Consider the following 20,223-nt stretch of genomic DNA (forward strand, 5'->3'; position numbering starts at 1 on the left):
GGTTGAGATACATGCCGGGAGATGCCACCTTGCGAGCTGTTGCTGCCAACTGCCATGTCCCTGCTGCTCTTGGTCCCTCAAGATGCCCACCCTTGTGGGCACCTCACTTTTCTGCACCAGTTGGAAATCGGAAATTCATTACCCAACTGGGTGATCCTTGGACTGGCAGCCTCTCCACCCATCTCTGATTTTTATTTTCTTTGTTTTTAAACATTTATCAAGTTCAAAGGTAAAAGGACACTACTTTCTCCAGTGCCTGTATGCCTGGAGGATCAGCACCTCATCTTCTGACTAGGCACTTCCGGACTGAATATTGAGTTCAACAGTTTTAGATCATGAACTCTCTCCTCCATCCCCACCCCCTTTCCGATCCCCCTCTTTTTTTCCCAATAATTTATATAGATTTTTCCCACCTATTTCTATTATTTTTAAATGTATTTCCATCCATTGTTTTATCTCTACCTTTTAGCCTATTTCGATTCCTTTCCCCCACCCCACCCCCACTAGTGCTATCTGTCCCTTGCTCATCCTGCTTTCTACCCTTAATTAGCACATTCCTTAGTTAATATCACCACCTTCAACACCTCTTTGTCCTTTTGTCTGTGACATCTTTTGGTTATCTCCACCTATCACTGGCCCTCTATCCAGCTCTACTTGTCTCACCCCCCCCCCAACTTAAACCAGCTTATATTTCATCTCTCTTCTATTTTTATTTAGTTCTGTTGAAGGGTCATTCGGACTCGAAACGTTAACTGTGTTCCTCTCCGACGATGCTGCCAGACCTGCTGAGTTTTTCCAGGTATTTCTGTTTTTGTTTTGAATTTCCAGCATCCGCAGTTTTTTGCTTTTACCCTAAACCATGTAAGTGCCTGACAATGGCCTTAGTGCATTCAACCATCAGACCATGAGGCATAGGAGCAGAAGTAGGCCATTCAGCCCATCGAGTCTGCTCCGCCATTCAATGAGATCATGGCTGATCTGATAATCCTCAACTCCACTTTCCTGCCCTTTTCCCCAGAACTCTTACTGATTAAAAATCTGTCAATCTCAGCCTTGAATATACATAACGACCCAGCCTCTACAGCCCCCCGCGGTAAAGAATTCCACAGATTGACTACCCTCTGAGACAAGAAATTCCTCCTCATCCTCTGTCTTAAATGGGCGACCCCTTACTCTGAGGTTATGTTGGGTTAGAGGCGCTACATAGATGCAAGGGGTTGCTTTTGGTTTTCCTTGGTGGCTGCAGTTCCAGGAGTGGCCAGCAGGGCGGCGCGCCTGCGCGCTGCTGCCCGGAACCAAAGTTCCCCGGGCGGGACGAGGTGGGCGGAGTTTCATTCTTGTTCCGGCGGGGCGGGGCGGGGCGGGGACGGCCGGGGGGATGCTTTTAGAGGGCGGACCGGTATCCGGCAGTGACGTGTTCGGGGCTCGGAGGAGTCGGGCTTTCGATTCTAATCGGTTGTTTGGGAGCTGGTGAGTGCGGGGCCAAGCTGGACCCCCCCCCCCCCCCCCCCCCCCACCCTCGGGGGACAGGCCTGGGGAAGGGCCCGGGCCGCCGGCGAAAGGGGTCCCCCGGGGCTCCAGCTTGCCAGCAGGGAAAAACCTTTCCTTTCTGTAGCGCCTGTCGCATCCTGAGGAACCCCCCCCCCCCACCCCCCCCCACCAACACACACAAAGTGATTTCTAACCAAGGAAGGCTCTTTGGAAGTGTAGTCACTGTTCTAATGTAGGAAACCTGGCAGGTAATGTGAGCACAGCAAGATCCCACAAGCAGCAAACGTGATAAATGGCCGCATTTGTTGGTCTGAGGGATGAATGTTAACCAGGGCACCGGTGCTAACACTGCCACTGCCACCGCCACCTCCCCGCCCTTCCCCGAAACTGCGCTCCTCTTTGAAACAGTTGGACCTTTTGCATCTCCCTGAGAGGGCCGAGGGGTTTAACCTCTTGCCTGAAATTTGGCGCCTCCAGCAGCGTGGCACTCCCTCGGTGTTGCTGGCCTTGAATCCTAGTGCCTCCTGGAGTGGGGCTTGTACTCGCAGCCTTCTGAGTGAGGTGAGAGCGCTACCTACCCACTGAGTCCCCCCCCCGGCTGACACCACAAGTCTGTCTCTTCAATCCCCACCCGCTGCCTGTTTTCCTAGCCTGTGGTAGCTTCTAAACATTTCCTAAACTCCTGAAGCTGTGTAACCTGGGTGAAGTAATCAAACAGGATCCATAAGGAAATGGAGAATTCAGGAGGTCACATCAACTACGTTAACTAACTGTTCAGCTGCTTGTGTTCTCTATGATAACTGGAGAGGTTTCTGTGGTTAATGTATATGTGAATGCTTAAAAGGATGAACATCTCGATAATAGACTTGTTATCGAAATGGAAGCCTATGGGATTAAAGGGATGGTGGCCATGGGAATACAAAACTGGCTGAGGGACCAAGAACAGTGGTAAACGGTTTTGTCTCCGACTGGGGTGGGGTTCCCCAGAGGTTGGTGTTGGGACCGCTGCCCTTTTGGAGGTGTGTTAACGACCTGGACTTGGGTGTACAGGGCACCCTTTCAACGTTTGCAGCTGACGTGAAACTCGGAAACGGTGAGGGGGTGATAGTAACTGGCTTTAGGAAGGCGCACAGACTGGCAGAATGGATGGACGTCTTGTTGGAAGAGTGGGGTGAGGCATTGCCAACCGAATGATGAAATTTTAAAGCAATAGCAGAAATGGCAAGGTTTATGTGCGCATCTCTTTGAAGGTGGCCACCCACGCGCGCAAAGGTTGTTAAAGGGGCAGCATTGAGGAGATAACAGAGATTGCTGGGGTGTGGGAGGGTGGTGAGGCCAATGGAGGGATTTGGAAACAAGTATGAGAATTTTAAAGATGAGGTGTTGCCACCGTCAGCCAGTGTAGGATTGTGAGCACAGGTGATGGATGACTGGGACTTGGCATGAGTTAGCCTGAGGGTAGCAGAGTTTGAGATGAGCTCTGATTTCTAAATGATGGAAGGGTTGACCTGGAGACAGAGCAATACTGTTTTGCTGTTTTGAGCGGTGTTATTTAAACAAGAGGTTAAACCAGGTTCCCATCTCCCCATTCCATGGGATGCGAAAGATCTCGGGGCGCTATTTGGAAGAAAATCAGGGCACTACTCCCAGTCTCCCAGCTGGCATTCGATTCTTTAACCAACGTCACATTTTTTAAAAAAAATAGTTTGGTTATTGAAACTTTGCAAGCAAACTGACAGCTGCGTTTCCCTTATTACCACAGTGACTGGAGTTTACTGGCTGTGGGGAGCATTGGAAAGCTGTGAGGTTATATAGAAACAAGCCGTGCAGGACGAGTTTGGGAAGAATGAGGAGAGGCAAAGTGAGCTACGTTTTTAAAAAGGTGGGGTGGATGCAGGAACAGAGGGGTGTGGGTGGGTGGTGGCCTGCACCACTCTGAGGGTGACAGTCCCCGGCTGTTGAAAAGCGTTTGAGCTTGTTGGCTTTTTTAACAGAGGGAAGGGGCTGATAAAATAAGGAAGTTGTACGAAACCTTGATAACGTATTGGTCAACTCTGGACGCCACACTTGGTTTTCAGGGCCTCTGAGAGAGTGCAAGAGAGATTTACCCTGGTAGCAGGGATGAGGGGCGCTTCAGTAGGTGGCGAAGCAGTGGGAGTGTTCCCCTCAGTGTGGGTAATGAAGCATGCAGAACCTAGGCTTTATTAATAGGGGCACAGAGTACAAGAGCACGAAGGTTATTATGAAACTTTTCACACTTATTCAGCCACAGCTGAAGTATTGCCTCCATTTAGGAAGGATGTGAAGGCATTAGAGTGTGGTTCCAGGGATGGGAGACTTCAGTTATGGAGATAGATTGGAGAAGTTGGGGCTGTTCTCCTTGGGGAAGAGAAGATTGAGGCGAGATCTGATAGAGATGTTCAAAATCATGAGGTCTCTGGACAGAGTAGATAGGGAGAGACTGTTCCCATTGGCGGAAGGATCGAGAGCCAGAGAGCACAGATTTAAGGTGATTGGTAAAAGAAGCAATGGCAACATGAGAAATCTTTTATGCATTAAGCGGTTAGGATCTGGAATGCGCTGCCTGAGAGTGTGGAGGAGGCTGATTCAATCACAGTTTTCAAAAGTGAATTGGAGAATTATCTAAAAAGGAAGAACGTGTCAGGTTACGGGGAGAAGGTGGGGGAGTGGAGTGAGGTGAGTTGCCCGTTTGGAGAGCCAGCACAGACACAACGGGCTGAATGCCCCCCCGGTGCTGTAACCAGCTGTTTCCAGATGGGTCACGGACCAGAGGGCAGAGATTTCAGGTGGTTGGCAAACTAACCAAAGGCAACACAGAGTAGGGGGGTAGTGGAGGGAAGGGAAGAATTTAGGCAGCGAGTCATTGTGATCTGGGATGGCTCTGCCTGAAAGGGCGGTGGAAGCAGATTCAATAGGGACTTCCCAAAGGGAATTGGAGAAATACTTGATGGGGAAACCACTTACTGAGGAATGGGACTAACAGCATTAACTTTCTCGAAGAGGCCTAATGGACTGAGTGGCCTCCTGTGCTGTCTGTTAAACATGAGTGAGGAGTCAGTGTCCGTCAAGCATTCTGCCAGGCAGGGCAGCGACCTTGGAGTGTTCTGTTCTGCCTGGCATCTGTCTGCATCATGCAGCCACCTAAGCAGTGGCAGCAGGAGGAGGCCATTCGAACAGCAGGATCGTGGCAGCTGTCCCTCAACTCCTCCTTTAGTAAGCAAAAATCTATCAGTCTCCGTCTTGAACACGCTCAACAACTGAGCCTCCACAGCCCTCCGGGGTCTCGAATTCCAAAGATTCCCAACCCTTTTGAGTGAAGATATTTCTCCACGTCTCAGTCCAAAATGGCTGACCCCTTATTCTGAGACTCTTGCCCCTGGACATTCCCCAGCCTGGGGTGGGGTGGGACAATTTCCCAAAACCTACCCTGTCAAGCTCCCTCAGAATTTTCTACATTTCAAAGAGATCACCTCTAACTGTTCTGAGTTCTGCGTTACACACAATACTCCAAGCGTAGCCTTGCCAAGGCCCAACACAACTGCAGCAAGACTTCATCTCTCAATCTCTGTTACAAAGGGATTGAAGTATATTATACCATTTGCTTTTCAAAGGGGAGCAGGGGCATTCTCCAGAGTGTCCTGGCCAGTATTTCCCCTCTGATTCGACCAATGCCCGCACTTTTTTTTTTGGGAAAAAGCAAAATAGTTTGGTCCTGGGATCTTGCTGTGCACAGTTTGGCTGCTGCATTTTTCCCCCACAGCGATTATGTTCAAAGGTCATTTAGTGGGCTGTGAGGAGCTTTGGAATATCCCTTCATTTGTTTGGGGTGGGGTGGGGGGGTGGGAGGGGGTGTTGGGTGGTTGGGGTGGGGTGGGGGTGTGGGGGGGGTGGGGGCGGGTGGGGGGTTGTGGGGGTGGTGTGGGGGGGGGGGTGGGGGTGGCTGTCAGTGGCGAGGCCAGCATTTATTGCCCATCTCTGACTGCCCCCTAGAAGGTGCTCCGGAGGCTGGGACAGGCACTATCTAAATGCGCGCTCCACTTTGTAAACAAGCTGACGTGTAAGATGTGGTCAAGGGTGTATTTAACTCTGTGTCCTGTGACTGTGACGGCTTGTATACCTTAACATGAATCCAGCTTGATATCTGTTAATAGCACTTGACTCCAGGAGAGCCTTGCACCAGCCCTGACTGTGTTTGTCCTGTAGAAGCTGTCGGAAGGCATTCAAGGGCACAGTCATGAAGTTGTACAGCCTGAGTGTGTTTTACAAAGGTGCAACAGGGGCTAACCTTCTGAAAGCTGCCTACGATGTTTCGTCCTTTAGTTTCTTCCAGAGGTCAAGGTAAGGATTCCAGCTGGGAGCTCTACATCGGGGGGTGGGAATAAAGAGAACTTTCATGTAAATACTGTGGCTACAAGAACAGGTCAGAGCCTGGGAATTCTGTGGAGAGTAACTCTCCTCCTGCCTCCCCAAAGCCTGTCCACCATCTACAAGGCACAAGTCAGGAGTGTGATGGAATACTCCCCACTTCCCTGGATGAGTGCAGCTCCCACAATACTCAAAGGACAAAGCAGCCCCCTTGATCGGTGCCTCTTCCACAAACATTCACTCCCTCCGCCACTGACACACAGTGGCATCAGTGTGCACCATCTACAAGATGCACTGCAGGAACTCACCAAGGCTCCTTAGACAGCACCTTCCAAGCCCATGGCCACTACTATCCAGAAGGACAAGGGCAGCAGATACATGGGAACACCTGCAAGTTCCCCTCCAAGTCACACACCATCCTGACTTGGAAATATATCACTGTTCCTTCACTGTCGCTGGGTCAAAATCCTGGAACTCCCTCCCTAACAGCAATTTGGGTGTACCTACCCCACATGGACTGCAGCGGTTCAAGAAGGCGGCTCACCACCACCTTCTCAAGGGCAATTGGACCATAAATGCTGGCCCAGCCAGGGGCGCCCACCTGTGAACGAATACATTAAAAAAAAAATTGAGTAGAAACCAAAAAGAGCAGGAGTCGACTGCAGGAAAGTTTGCACTGAGATTCCCCCACCATGTGGAGAATGCAAAAAGGATTAACATGACAACCGCATTTTTCTCTCTGCCCTCTAGATTAACGTAAGGGTAAATCTTTTAAGGAGCACCAGCAGAAGCTTCGGTCACAATTAATTGCATAGAGATCTTCATGTTGACAGTCTTCTGACCTTAAATAAGTCGCTCTGGGAAAGTGCTGAGCTGAGTCTCCAGTGAAGGGAGTTACAGCTCTATCTTGGTGTGCCTTTTAGATGCCTGCTGGCTTGCAGGTCAGGCTGGAAAAGGAGATTTCGCTGAGTGAATGGGGCAAAGGTACTAGCTCCTTGCCCTGTTGTATTTCTACATCGGTATCTGAACTGAATTTAAAGTAAAGATCCCCCTCTCCCGTGGACACTGTGGGCCTGAATATGTACAGTTAGTGGCATCTGTGACTCAAAGAAAAGGTGGGCTCAGAGAAAATGACCATTGCACCCAATTGTGTTGCCCCCAACTCTGTGAACCAATGAGCTACGTCTGGATTCGCATTGATTCCCCCACCCACCCCACCCCAAATGACTGGGAAAGGATCAACGGGAGTGACCGCACTTGCCTTGAGCTATTTACCATCCTATTCCATTAATGGAAGAGGGAGAGCAGCTCGATGGCACTGAGGAAGCTGACACCATGGTGAAAGGCTTCTGACAGCTGGCCATTGGGTTGGAGTTGCTTTCAGCCCTTGGGCACCGTGAGTAGTGAGGTGCCATTTCTTTCTGAATGACCTGCTGTTGATTTCAAGTTCTGTGACGTGTACGCAAAAGCTGCACTTGAATTCACTTCCCTGCTTGTAACCTGCAGCGTCCAGGAATTTATGACCTTCACAAGTCAACTGATTGTGGACCGTTCACAGATAGGGAGCCGAGCTGCGGTGAAAGAGCAAGGTGAGCATCAGCTTGTCAAATAAGGGGCAGTTGCCTCATTCTAAAATCCAAATATTGCTGGAAAAGGCCCATCTGTTTCAACTTTGTATTACACTCATCAGGACAGACACAAGAATGCCAAATTTCAGAGGGAGCAACAGTTTATACTGCATGAGGAAAGGGTGCTGATTGGTTGGCAGGTAGATTCTGATTGAAGCGTTGCCATGGAGAATGCACCAGAGAACTATTGTCCATGTCAATGCCTTGACCAATCACAGTCAACTTGCCAACCAACTTATGCAGTGTAAATTGTTGCTCCCTCTGAAATTTGGCATTCTTGCACCTGTCCTGATGAGCACAAGACGAAAAGCTTTGACTGCAATTTCTAAATTCCTATTAGTTACCTGTTGTCATCCTTCTGCCATAGCGTATAGTTCTTTATTGTAGCACCTGGCTGTCCCTTAAGTAACTCCAAGAGTCACGTAACGCCAAAGGTTGACTCTAGTTGGCTTTTGGCATTTTCCCAGCAACGCTGATTAAAGTCGATCTGGCTTGGGCGTGCCTAATGTTGGCACTGCAAGGTATAAAGGTTTACACGGCTTGAGAGTGTGAGCTGATCTCATTTAAGATTGGAAGTGGACAAAAGCGAGTTTGAAAAAACAAATGAGGTTAGGTTAAGAAGAGACATGGAGGGTTTGCCAGTTAGATATGTATCTGAGGATTGCCTGTGGGGGATAATGAGAGAGAAGGTAATTGTATTCAATCTAAGAAACATATTAACTTGTCAAGCTGAGCCTGGGCATTCTCATTCTTACTGAACACCCCTAAGGTCCATCACCATAATAACACAACTATTTTTAACATTCTGGTGTATTGTTGCAAGATGCTTCCTATTCGGGAACTGGATTATGCCAAGTCACATCTAGCCCGCAATCCTCACTGAAGCTTCTCCCTTTTGTTTGTGCCAGATTATCTTTGCCATGTCTGTATACGGAACGACTCCTTGGCAGGGGTGGTTATTGCAGACAGTGAATATCCATCAAGAGTCTGCTTCACGCTACTCGATAAGGTATGAGACAGCCCTTGCCTTCAACGTATCCTGAATGCTTTGCGGGTGCCCGGGGACTGACTGAACGTCAGAGTAGACCACACGGGACACCCCCCCCCCCCAAAGCCCGCTTCACCATTTAATACGATCATGGCTGAAAAACTTCCCCGAGAGACCAGAAATCTGTCAGTCCCAGCCTTAAGTGTATTCAACGATGGAGCAACGCCTGAGATAGAGAATTCCAAAACCTTTGAGTAAAGTAATTGCTCCTCGTCTCAGTCCTAAATAATTGGCTCTTTATCCTGAGACTGTGTCCTGTATTTGATAGGTTAGAATCATAGAACAGTACAGCACAGAAGGAGGTCACTTGGCCCACCAAGTCTGTACTGTCCGAAAAGGATCCATCCAGCTCTTGGTCTATAGCCATGGAGGTAACACCACCTCTTGTATATATCAAAGTTCTTTTTTTAAATGCAGTGAGAATTTTCGCCTCTACTACCCTTTCTTGCAGTGGGCTGCTGGCCTCCAAAACCCTTAAGTATCTAGACTAGTCATTTAAATACTGTAGCTACAAGAGCAGGTCAGAGGCTAGGAATCCTGCGATGAGTAACTCACTTCCTGACTCCCCAAAGCCTGTTCAGCATCTACAAGGCACAAGTCAGGAATGTGATGGAATACTCCCCACTTGCCTGGATGAGTGCAGCTCCCACAACATTCAAGAAGCTCAACCCCATCCAGGACAAAGCAGTCCACTTGATTAGCATCCCTTCCACAAACATTCACTCCCTCCACCATCAATGCACAGTAGCGGCAGTGTGTGTACCATCTCCAAGATGTACTGCAGGAACTCACCAAGGCTCCTTTGCCAGCATCTTCCAAACCCACAACCACTACCATCTAGAAGGACAAGGGCAGCAGACACATGGGAACATCACCACCTGGAAGTTCCCCTCCAAGTCACCCACCATCCTGACTTGGAAATATATCACCGTTCCTTCCGTCACTGGGTCCCTGGAACTCCCTTCCTAACATCACTGTGGGTGTACCTACACCACATGGACTGCAACAGTTCAAGAAGGCAGATCACCACCACCTTCTCAAGGGACAGTTAGGGATGGGCAATATATGCTGGCCCAGCTAGTGAAGCCCACATCCCATGAATGAATAAAAAATAGAGGGAATGCTTGAATTTAGAGGACAGACTGAAAAGGGCTTGAGGATTGTATAGTGCCTCAAACGCTTGCCAGAATGGGTTGCATAGAAGTACAGTGACTTATAGAACAACTGAGAACTGATACATCCTCCCTTTGGGTTTAGGTATTAGAGGAATTTTCCAAACAAGTGGACAGCATAGAGTGGCCTTCGGGTTCTCCGAACGTGATCAGCTACACGGGACTGGACGCTTACCTTGCCCGTTACCAGGTATTGCGCTGCTCTTCCGGAAAAGCACGATTGGCGGATTAGCTGGAAGTCTTGTTGCTGGAAGGGTCGAGTGTAACATTGCCACTCACTCATGAGCCCTCTTGGGAGAGCTATAGAGTGGCTGGCTGTGAAACACATTGTACTGCACTGGCTTTCGACAACATGAAGTATAAAAAAGATGGCCGCCTTCTCTCCCGAGCTGGTCCCAGGAGTGGAGCTAAAAGCTATCTTAAGTTAATGTTTGTTACACAGTGAGAAGGTGTCAGCAGAGCTAGGATTTGAATACCATGGCATCATACATTGTGATTCCGTCCATCTCGTCTTCCGTTTCCTTTATCCTTTCTGTGTAGCCGTGCAAGTTATTCCCTTTCGAGCATTTATTCTGTTCCCTTTTGAAAGTCACTGTTGAACCTGCTTGCACCATCCTTTCAAGCAGCGCATTCCAGATCGTAACTCGCTGTACTTAAATTTTTTTAAAAACTCTACCTATCTCACCTTGGCTCTTTTGCTCGTTACCTTTTTTAAATCTGTCATCCGTACATGTTTAGTTCCAAACGCCACCGTTACACTCTGCGTTCATGTTTGTGTTTTCTCAGAACCCTCGAGAAGCTGACCCTATGAGCAAGGTACAAGCAGAACTGGATGAGACCAAAGTAATCTTGGTAAGAGCCAAAGCATTACTGACATTGTTAAATGCCCCTGTACGTACTGGTGAATACTGACTATAGTATATATTGTATAGAATATTGTACACATCACTAGGGACATCTCGGAGGTGCAATATCATACACTTGTAAACTGGTTGCCATTACCGCTATGGTCATCTCCATTCCCTTTCTGTCATCAGTCTACCTCTGCTGCAATTGTCAGTTCCTCCACCTTTTCTCGACTAAAGAGTTCCAGGTTTAACCTCCCTCGCTCTTCCTTCGTCATGTCCCTGACCGTTGCCACTTATCACCCAGTGACGATTCCAGTCTACTTTCTGCCGGATTGTACACCTTCAGTGCTCACAGCCTATGGTGAGCCAGTGATTTTGGGACAGCACTGCTCAGAACCACCCAGTGTATTCCTAACACCAGAGAAGCGAGCCTTGTTCCTCCTTCCTCTGCCCTCACTGAACTAATTACTCTTTCCCAGAAACTCAGGAGGTTCACCCCTTGGTTTACGCTTCCTCCTGGGCTCATAGACTTTTGAAAATTATTACTCTGTCCTCTCTGCTCCTTTTGTTCAGCCTGACTCACATCTTGCGCTGTGTGTCTTGCTGAAACGAGAGACGTGTTGCCAAAGCTTTTTGTCTTGGCACTCATCATGACAAATGCAAGAATGCCAAATTTCAAATGATCTGCACAATTTATACTACAGGAGAAAAGGGTGTTAATTGGTTGGCAAGTCAACTGTGATAGGCGTTTCCATGGAGTAACTAGAGGAAACTATAGGCTCCCAGGTAATTCAAAAAAGGCACAAGGCTTGAACATAATCCTTTTGTTTGTAGAGAATGTATCCCTGTGTATCCATGTATGTCACTTCTAGCAAGTATAAATGAGCCACATTACAAGCTTGACTGATTATCTTAAATAAAAGGTTTTGGCCCTTTTAACTAGATGTCAGCATTTAAAAATATAGGAAGTGTGTAAAACTCAGTGTTCTAATTTTGTATAACTTACAATTGTGAGGCTAAAGAGACTATGTTTTGGGACTGTGCCTTTAAACTTCAGGTAATGAAGGGAATCGTGTGACCTGGGCTGAAGTCTGCCTGACAAGTCAGGGTGTTGGGGCTGCTAAAGATTAAAGGAAGGCCTAGATTGTTTACTGGGAGAAAGGTGGAAAGTGTTCACACTTGTAGGCAATGGTAAAGACAGCTGTGATGCTGGTGGCCTCAAGTCCCAGAGGTGTGTTGAGAATTTTGGGTTGTAAACAGTTGTGCTTTAAACTGTCCTTTTAGTGCCAAGATGAAAGGAAGTTGGGCTCTCAAGGATAGCCAGTCAGCATCTCTACCTGGATACAAGGCCCAGGTGATTCATGTTACCATGGTGATGGGCTTTGAGAAAGGAAAAGAACTGAAGAAGCCATTGTGATATCAGGTTACAGGCTCTTGAGTCTTTCGTGTAAAGTTTTGATTTTTCTGGCAAAAAGTGCTTGGCTCATTGAGATATCTCAGCAAAATATAACCGATTATCAGAGGTTAGCCTTCCAGGGTCTGGGAGAGAGAGAGAGAGAGAAAACTGCTAGAGTGGTTCACCTTGCTAGAGTTAAAACGAAGCTGGAAGATTCCTCAGCTTGCGTTAGTTGGAGGATCTCAAGTAATACTCTCTCTGTGAAGGATAGTTCTGGGGTTAGAAGTTCCCAAGCTGAGAGGAAAAGAACAGAAATAAACCCTTGGGAGCCAAGAATCACTGGACTGATTTCCAAATTGAATGTCTACTTAAAAAAACATTGTAAGGTATACCCCATGAAGTGTGGTTTTCAGTTCTAAAATAAAAAGGAGATTAATCTGTTTTATGGTTTCAAGTGTAAGTTGCTGGGAAAGGTAGTGTTTAGTCAGTAGCGCTTTTAGTCTTTGGTTACAGTAAACTCCTTCACAGAATTATGAGGGACATAGAGTAGAAAGGAAGGTACTTTTTCCATTAGTAGAGCAGTCAATAACCAGGGGGCATAGATTTCAGGTAGGGAGTAAAAGGCTAAGAGGGAAGTTGAGAATTGTTTTTCACCCAGAGGTTGGTGGGAGTCTGGAACTCACTGCCTGAAAGGGTGGTTGCGTCAGAAACTCTTGTAACATTTAAGTATTTAGATATTCACTTGCATTGCCATAGCCTCCATTGCTTTGGGCCAAGCGCTGGAATATGGAATTGGTGTAGTCAGATCTTTGTTGCCTGGCGTGGACATGATGGGCTGAATGGCCTCCTCCTGTGCTGTAGACATCTGAGTCTATGAATCGTAGAACTTTTATAGCACAGAGGGAGGCTATTCAGCCCGTTGTTTCTGCGCTGGATCTCTGAGCAATTTACCTAGTGGCCCTCCCCCACCACCTCCCCATGACCCTGCACATTCTTCCTTTTCAGATAATCTAATTCCCTCTTGAATGCCTCGATTGATCCTGCCTCCACCACACACTCAGGCAGCTCATTCCAGATCCTAACCACTTGCTGCATGAAAAAGTTTCCCCTCATGTTTCCATTGCTTCTTTTCACAATCACTTTAAATCTCTACCCGCTGGTTCTCGATCCGTTTACGAGCGGGAACAGTCTCTCCCTATTCATCTTGTCCAGACCGCTCATGATTTTGAGCACATCTACCAAATCTCCTCTCAGCCTTCTCTCCTCCAAGGAGAACAGTATCAATTTCTCCAATCTATCAATGGAACGGAAGTTCCTCATCCCTGGAACTATTCTCATGAATCTCTCTCTAATGCCTTCACATCCTTCCTAAAGTGTGGTGCCCAGAACTGGACACAATACTTCAGATGAGGCCTAACCAGTGTTTTGTACAAGTTTAACATTACATCCGTGCTCTAAGTAAGAGCATTAAATACAATCTGGCAAAGCTTAACACCAACAAATTTCCGATGTAAACAATTTCAAACGGCCTTGTGATAGCCTCTTAAAACGTGAAATCTTGTCCATCGTCCTTTCAGCTATTAACTGGAAGTTTGTGTTTCTTTTATAAGTTATTGGCCTATAAGGAGATCGTAACAATATTCACCCGTGTGTGTGCATAACATAAAGAACTGTTCAAATGTTTGTCTTTGCAGCATAACACAATGGAATCGCTGCTGGAGCGTGGGGAGAAGCTGGATGACCTGGTGTCCAAATCCGAAGTTCTGGGCACGCAATCTAAAGCCTTCTACAAAACCGTAAGTGCGAGTGCTGCCGACTCAGTGGAGCCCGGTTATAATTAACCATGCGGCATTAAATCCAATGGCGGTGCAAAACTGAGGAGAGCCGCTCATGTTCCACTTTTGACATTTAATGCTGTAGCCTTTGTGGGTAGGGAGAGGCCTTATGGTGCAGTGGGTGCACCCCTGCCTCTGAGCCAGAAGCTCCACGTTCAAGGCCCACCCCGGGACTTGATGGCCAAGGAAGGCATGTTCATAACCTGACCAAATCCTTCCAATATACCCGTAGTAAGTCTTCTAAGTCCACGTCTCTTAATGGGTAGTTGTGCAAAGATGTCTCAAAAAAAAAATCCAAGTACCAGACCAATCCTATAGATATTGATCTAAACATCTTAATGGGTCAGAGTTAGTAACTCGTTCCTATGTATCTGTTACTCTCGATGTAAACCTGCTGAACATCCTGTTTAGATTTTAGCTAATTAACTCGGTTATTGACTTCCACGGTTCTGGCCGCTTGTCACTGAGTACAGTGGTGCAGGGTACAGTTGGGTTACAGGGGCCACCTAATGGCTGTGGTGCATGTTAACTTACTCATAAATTCATTGCCGAATATCGATGTGAGAAGTGTGAGCACAAATTGTGACAGTAGGAAGTAAGATTTGTCCGAATGTATTCCCCACGTTTTTAAATTCCAGCCTGTAACTTGTTCAGTTGGCAAATGACGTGTATAAGTGACTTGGATCTTGCAATACAGAGTAAAATTTCAAAACTAGCTGAGGATACCGATCTTGAAGTGATGAATTGTGGCAGGACGGAAATGAAATATAGATTTAATGACACAGTTCTGGAGTGTGCAGGGACAGAGGGAGCTGGGGGGTTCAAGTGCGCTGGTGTTTGAAGGTGGCAGGGCACATTGAGAGAGGGTTGGTAAAACATGTGGGATCTTGAGCTTCATAAAGAAAGGTACTGAGTACAAAAGCAGGGAAATTATGCTGAATCTTTATAAAGCTCTGGTTAGGTCACAACTAGAGGATTGTATCCAGTTCTGGTCACCGCACTTTAGGAAGGATGTGAGGGCCCTTGAGAGGAGATTTACCAGAATGGTTCCAGGGGTGGTTTGGGGCAGCGAGGGGAGCTGGGGTGTGGGTTTAGCTACAAGGAAAAGTGGTCATCAAACTGGTTTAATGCTTTAATCACAAGATACATCTCTCCGAGGGGCACAGACCTTCAAACGTTTGGGGTCCTGCATAGAACTGATGAGCTGTTTCCTGGTCTTGGAGATCTAGGTTATTATAACGAGAAATGTGGACTTTACAGCCTTGAAGAGTAGTTTGAGATTAAAAATTGACAGTAAACGGCATGGAAAAGGTCAATTTGGCAAATTAAGCTGAGTGTAGGAGAAGGAGCAGTAAGTAAAATCTAGTTCAAAGGTAAATTTGAGACTGATAATTGGGAAATTCTTTTAAAAATGGTAAATGCTTGATTGGATAGAGGCAAAAAGTTTGAAAGACAGGGTCAACAGGAGGTGGTGCAGTGGGTGGCTATTTGGATAGATGAGCCAAGGTGGGCTGAATGGCCTCCTTTGGTCATAGCCATCTTGTGATTCTTCTGCATTTAGGAAGAGTCTTGGTTTTGATTTCAAGTCGGAGGCTTGCATCAATTGTGTTGGTGAATAGCGGGGCCGGGAGCTTGGCCAGGGATTTAGCTTGGACGTGCGGTGAATGTGTTTCTTTCTGCTCTCTCTCTGCAGGCTCGGAAACAGAATTCCTGCTGTGAGATCATGTGATTCCCAGACTGGGCCCCACTCAGTCCTCTGCCCTCCACGAACATTCGGATTGTACAAGGAAATATCTTTTTCAGTGTGTGGGGACAAAACAGCAACTCTGTCGGCAGTCTTTCCTGGGCGAGTGATTGTATGTCTCACACCGTGGAACATCGCACCAACTGAGGCCACTCGACAATTACTATGGCTTGCAGTCGCAATAATAGATGGTGCTGCTTCTCTGTTTGGCTTTATGGATGTGAGTGAGCGTACAAGCTTGCCCTTATGGCGTTTTGGATACCTCTCTAGGAGCCACTGATGTATTCATGAGCGGAGCAGCTACAGGCTCCTGTTAAAATTTGTTTGAGTTGTGACCTGTTCCAGATAGTTGTGTCAGTGTGTGTATGTGTATGTGTCTGTGCACGCACGTGCACATCTGTAGCTCTGGGGAGCGTGCATATTGTGGTTAAACCCACCTTAGAATCATTTAATCATTTCCATCAATTTAACTGACCTTTTTCTCCTCCTCTTTGTGTCCTGAGTAAAGCTTTGTACTTGTTGTGCAGTCGATATGGCTGGTGATCCTCCAGGGTGTGCACATGCAAGCCTGGATATTAAATCCATTGAAGCTTAATACTGTACACTCCCTCTAACTACACATGCACACTAGTCAGGCTATGCTGCTTGGTGGTCAGATACACACTGGCCCAAAATGATGCGGTTGAATCATAAAACTCCCCTTGCTTAGATGTGCACTGACTTCGATTGTCCCCGTGTGTCCGTCTATGGGGCATTGAGTCAAATGTTAGCATTAGCTTCTGCTCAATGCATTGAGAAATGCAGTAAGAGCCATTCGTTCAGGCAGTCATTGTGAAATTCGGCTGTGATTGGATAGGAGTTTCCTTTGCGGGTGGGTTGGAGTTTCAGGGGCAGAGCAGTGTCCAACTTTGAAATCCCATTACTGTCCCCCTCCCACAAGCTGTGCTGGTCCCCCTCCCCCAGTAGCTAGCTGGGCTCAGCTTGTGGGCAGAGCATTGTGAAGGTGTGGGGAATACCCACTGTGCTGATAATTGATGCAAATTTATTGCTGGGGTGTCAGCCCTAGGGTGAGGCAGTTCTGTTTTTAAGTTCCACTCACTTGTCCCCCTCACGCGCTCTGCCCAGTTCTTCTCCAGTTGCAGCGATGTTTCCGACGCTACGAACTTGGAGGAGTAAATATCTCTTTTTCGACTAGATCCTGGTGCCTTTTTACATCCTCTATCTTTGCAGCTCAGGTGGCCCTGAATAAGTGAGCAGAACACTTGAACCAGCAGTTAACTTTGGTGAAAGAATTGCCTTCATGTGCTGAAGTTGATTGGTCCGGTTGAAGTTCCTTTTCTTCAAAAGCATTCCTACTAAGTCTACCCAATAGCTCGCTCAAAGGCTAATTTTGGTATAACACCTTGCACGTAGGCGGGCCCTTGTTACAACCAAGTCTCTCACTCCATGTTCAGCAAACTTAGAAAAAAACCATTAAGATGTTCAGGCTTCCACAGACTGGCCTGGTGTCAGCTTCTGTAGTATCTCTGCTGCACAAGCCACAGAGTAACGCACTGGATTAGATCGGAACTCTTCCATGCAAAAGTAAGGAAGACCTTACGCTTGGAACGATTAAAATTGATCCCACGAAGTAACGAACTGCTAAGCACTCAAGGTTGCTTTGAGCTCCTGCAGCGGTGGCCTGATTTGAGACGCCGAAGGATTCACTCCATTACTGGGTTGAGAAGCGGCTGCAATGATGTGTTGGCAAAGGGAGCCGTGCAAAATATTTTTTGGAAAACATTTTCCTTGTCGTATTTTTGCTCCCAAATGGTGCTGCAGGGCACATGGAGGTTTAAAGGCACGATGTAGAAGTGAACATCTTTTTTTAATGTTCTCTTTGTCAGTTTTATGAGCAGTTCCTTTTGTGTCCAACGCTACCAGTTTCCTACCGATACAGTGCTGTTCCGCTTTGTTCCAAAGTAATTCTGCTCCAAAACCCTTCCATCAACCCTTGCACATTCCAATTTTGAAAAAAAAAGTCCTAACCAGCGCCTTTAACCTTAGGGGTGTTCAGCAAGTTAATGTGCGCACTTTACCCACTGTTTTAAGAAATGCAGTTAACATTGCTGTTTCAATAGGCTTGCTTTATACTTGTAGGGTATAACGATTGACACTTGAAATATGTTCTCTTCGGTGGTACTGTGCAGAATCTTGAATCGAAGATTGTTTACTCAGGAGTGAATGATTTTACTCTGCTAAAATAAATTTCCATCGTTTCTCACCCACTCCCCGCCCCGCCCCCAGAGTGCTACAAACTCATTTGCCCCCTATCTTCTGTGTTTTTAAGAAGCAGATCAGTTTAAATTAATGTTCTGAAGTGTTAGCAAGGGATTAATCATACTTGACCAATCTATTTATTCCCTTTGAAACTCCTCAGTTTATTTGTAGGGTTGCAGTGGCTTTCCAGCTTGGAAGGATCTTTGCTGGAAACCTGTGCAGCCACCCTGCCCCCCCCCACCCCAAACCTCTCCAATCCCAGCTCGGGAGTTGTTGGCTGCATTGCCCAGACCTGCCGACTTGTGCTTTTGTGAGTATGGTGGACAAATTACCCAGTTTTACCTTTCCCTGTGTTTAAAGTTAACTATGGATTCAGCAGTCCCTGTGATGTGTTTGGGCCATTCTGTAAGGCGTGCACTTCTGTTCGGTGTCAACACGCAGTATTTGCAAAATGAATGTGTTGGTGTTGCTTTCAAGATTGCAAGGTCCTTATGTGATCTTTTTCAGTGAACTGTTCATGTACAGTGACTGTAAACCCACAAAACGTTGGTATTTATTATAGTAGCTCTTGTCCATCTGATGTAGGTATCTCGCCGAGTAAGTTATTTGGTTTTTTTTTTACTTTGCTAAATTAAGTTTCCTCTTTTCCTTTCCTTCTCTTCCCCTGGCTTTTCCATTTGGGATGGAGAGATGGGCAAGACCGCAGACTTGTGGCAGAGCAGCTCCATGGTATGAGGCAAACGTATCCCTCACCTTTTGGAGCAGGGGCGACATCATTGTGCCCTCGGTGCCTACCTCAGGATGGGGTGACCTTGGCAAGGTTGCCAACAAGCTCTAAGCGAGCTTACTGCCCCAGCAGAACTTGAAGCTGTACGGGCACCCAGATTTTGTTCCGCGAACATTTACTTGATTTGATCACTGGGCTCCAGGAAGATGGATTCTTGGCTGCCCACCTCTTGGAAATGGAAGACAGCGCTAAGCACGCTGATCAGCGGCTGATTGGGATAACAGTTTTGCTGTGCTCCCTGAGACTGCTGGGTGTGAGACTTGTCTCACTGGCAGCCCACGTTGGCACGGGGTCCGTAATCTCGATCCTAGTCTGAACAGTTCATGCTGGTGTCGGGGGTTGGATGGGGGGAGAGCTATTGTGTGGAGTTCAAGGTTAAAACTGGAGGGCAGAGTTTGAAGGAAATCAGTTCTGCATTTGGTTTTGACCTCAGTACTGGAAACTGAAACTAGAGGATCAAGGATTCCAGCCTCACTTTCAGCACAAAATTGACACAGATTTGATTTTAAAAATGGAGGGTTGGGGTGATGGAGACAATGATTTTAGATGGATTATCCAAACTGGCAAGATGTTCAAATGTAACGCCGCGACTGGAAGTGAAGATTTAAACACTCTATATAAAAAGTCTTAAGTATTTTGCTTTTTTCCTAATCAGGCAAATTGTAAATGTGCTGTAACAGATAACTTATTTTACTCTTGTTTGTAAACTAACACCGAATGCTTATGTACGGTTACCAGTAGGCTTTAGTCCACAGTTGTATTTTGCTGAAGTTGCTGGTTTTATTGTGACACATTCATTGTTTACACTGTAATCTTGCCTTTTCACTAAGTATAAAGTTTGCCTTCAGAATTCCTGAGTGGTTATTTGGGACGGACTTGCTGGATGCTTTAGTGAGAGCTTTGACTTCTGCCTCAGTTCAAAGCTTTGATAGACCCACAAACCCACTGAGGATGCAGTTTTGGATAGAGTTTGCTTTCATGCACAGAGCCGTGACCGCTGGCAAGAAGTGAAGAATGTGAAGTTCTGATGGGTGAATTTTAGTATGTCTAAACGCGCCTAATTTAGTGTCAGCTGTGGCTCAATGCTTAGCACTCTCGCCCCCCCCACTTAGTCGGAAGGTTCTGAGTTCAAATCCCACTCCAGGACTTGAGCACAGAAATCCAGGCTGATACTGCAGTGCACTACCATGTGAGTACTGCATTGTCAGAGGAACCATCTCCCCCGCCCCTCCCCCAACACGTTAAACTGACACCCCGTTTGCTCTCTCAAGTGACTGGAAAAGATCCAGTGGCATTATTTTGAAGAAGAGCTGGGGAGTTATCCCCTGTGTCCTGGCCAATATTTATCCCTCAACTAACATCTCAAAAACAGATATCTGGTTATCATGTTTCTGTTTGTGGGAGCTTGCTGTGCACAAATTAGCTGCTGCATTTCTTACATTAGAACAGTGACTGCACCTCAAAATTATATCATTGCCTGTAAAGCACTTTGCATCACCTAGTGGTCATGAAGGGTACTATAAAAAGGCAAGGATTTTTTTTAAACCGTCTTGGGTATAATGCATATTCATACCATGGCATCTGAAAATCTAACCTTGAGCTGCAAAAGTGATCTATGTTTATCTTTCC

At 46.7% G+C, this 20,223-nt stretch overlaps 1 protein-coding gene across 3 annotated transcripts; it reads left to right on the forward strand.

Moving 5' to 3' along the window:
* Positions 1-1,392: 1,392 nt before the first annotated feature.
* Positions 1,393-19,444, forward strand: ykt6 (YKT6 v-SNARE homolog (S. cerevisiae)). 3 transcript variants are annotated; one of them, XM_041209952.1, is made up of 8 exons: positions 1,393-1,470; positions 5,716-5,850; positions 7,384-7,466; positions 8,414-8,514; positions 9,811-9,915; positions 10,512-10,577; positions 13,664-13,765; positions 15,498-19,444. In XM_041209952.1, the coding sequence occupies exons 2-8, from the start codon at positions 5,747-5,749 to the stop codon at positions 15,531-15,533; spliced, it is 597 nt and encodes a 198-aa protein (XP_041065886.1). In that variant the 5' UTR covers positions 1,393-1,470; positions 5,716-5,746; the 3' UTR covers positions 15,534-19,444. The 3 variants fall into 3 exon arrangements, with proteins under 3 accessions (XP_041065886.1, XP_041065884.1, XP_041065887.1); XM_041209950.1 differs by having other exon boundaries at positions 1,396-1,470; positions 5,664-5,850; XM_041209953.1 differs by lacking the exon at positions 1,393-1,470 and adding an exon at positions 1,681-2,052.
* The last annotated feature ends 779 nt before the right edge of the window (positions 19,445-20,223 follow it).

The sequence above is a fragment of the Carcharodon carcharias genome, chromosome 17 (genome assembly GCF_017639515.1).
Source record: "Carcharodon carcharias isolate sCarCar2 chromosome 17, sCarCar2.pri, whole genome shotgun sequence".
In the NCBI taxonomy this organism is placed as follows: Eukaryota; Metazoa; Chordata; class Chondrichthyes; order Lamniformes; family Lamnidae; genus Carcharodon; species Carcharodon carcharias.

Coding starts and splice junctions, on each gene's coding strand:
- ykt6 (XM_041209952.1), top strand. CDS start 5,747: ATGAAGTTGTACAGCCTGAGTGTGTTTTACAAAGGTGCAACAGGGGCT. Junction 5,851..7,383: donor AGTTTCTTCCAGAGGTCAAG/GTAAGGATTCCA, acceptor TGTAACCTGCAG/CGTCCAGGAATTTATGACCT. Junction 13,766..15,497: donor CTAAAGCCTTCTACAAAACC/GTAAGTGCGAGT, acceptor CTCTCTCTGCAG/GCTCGGAAACAGAATTCCTG.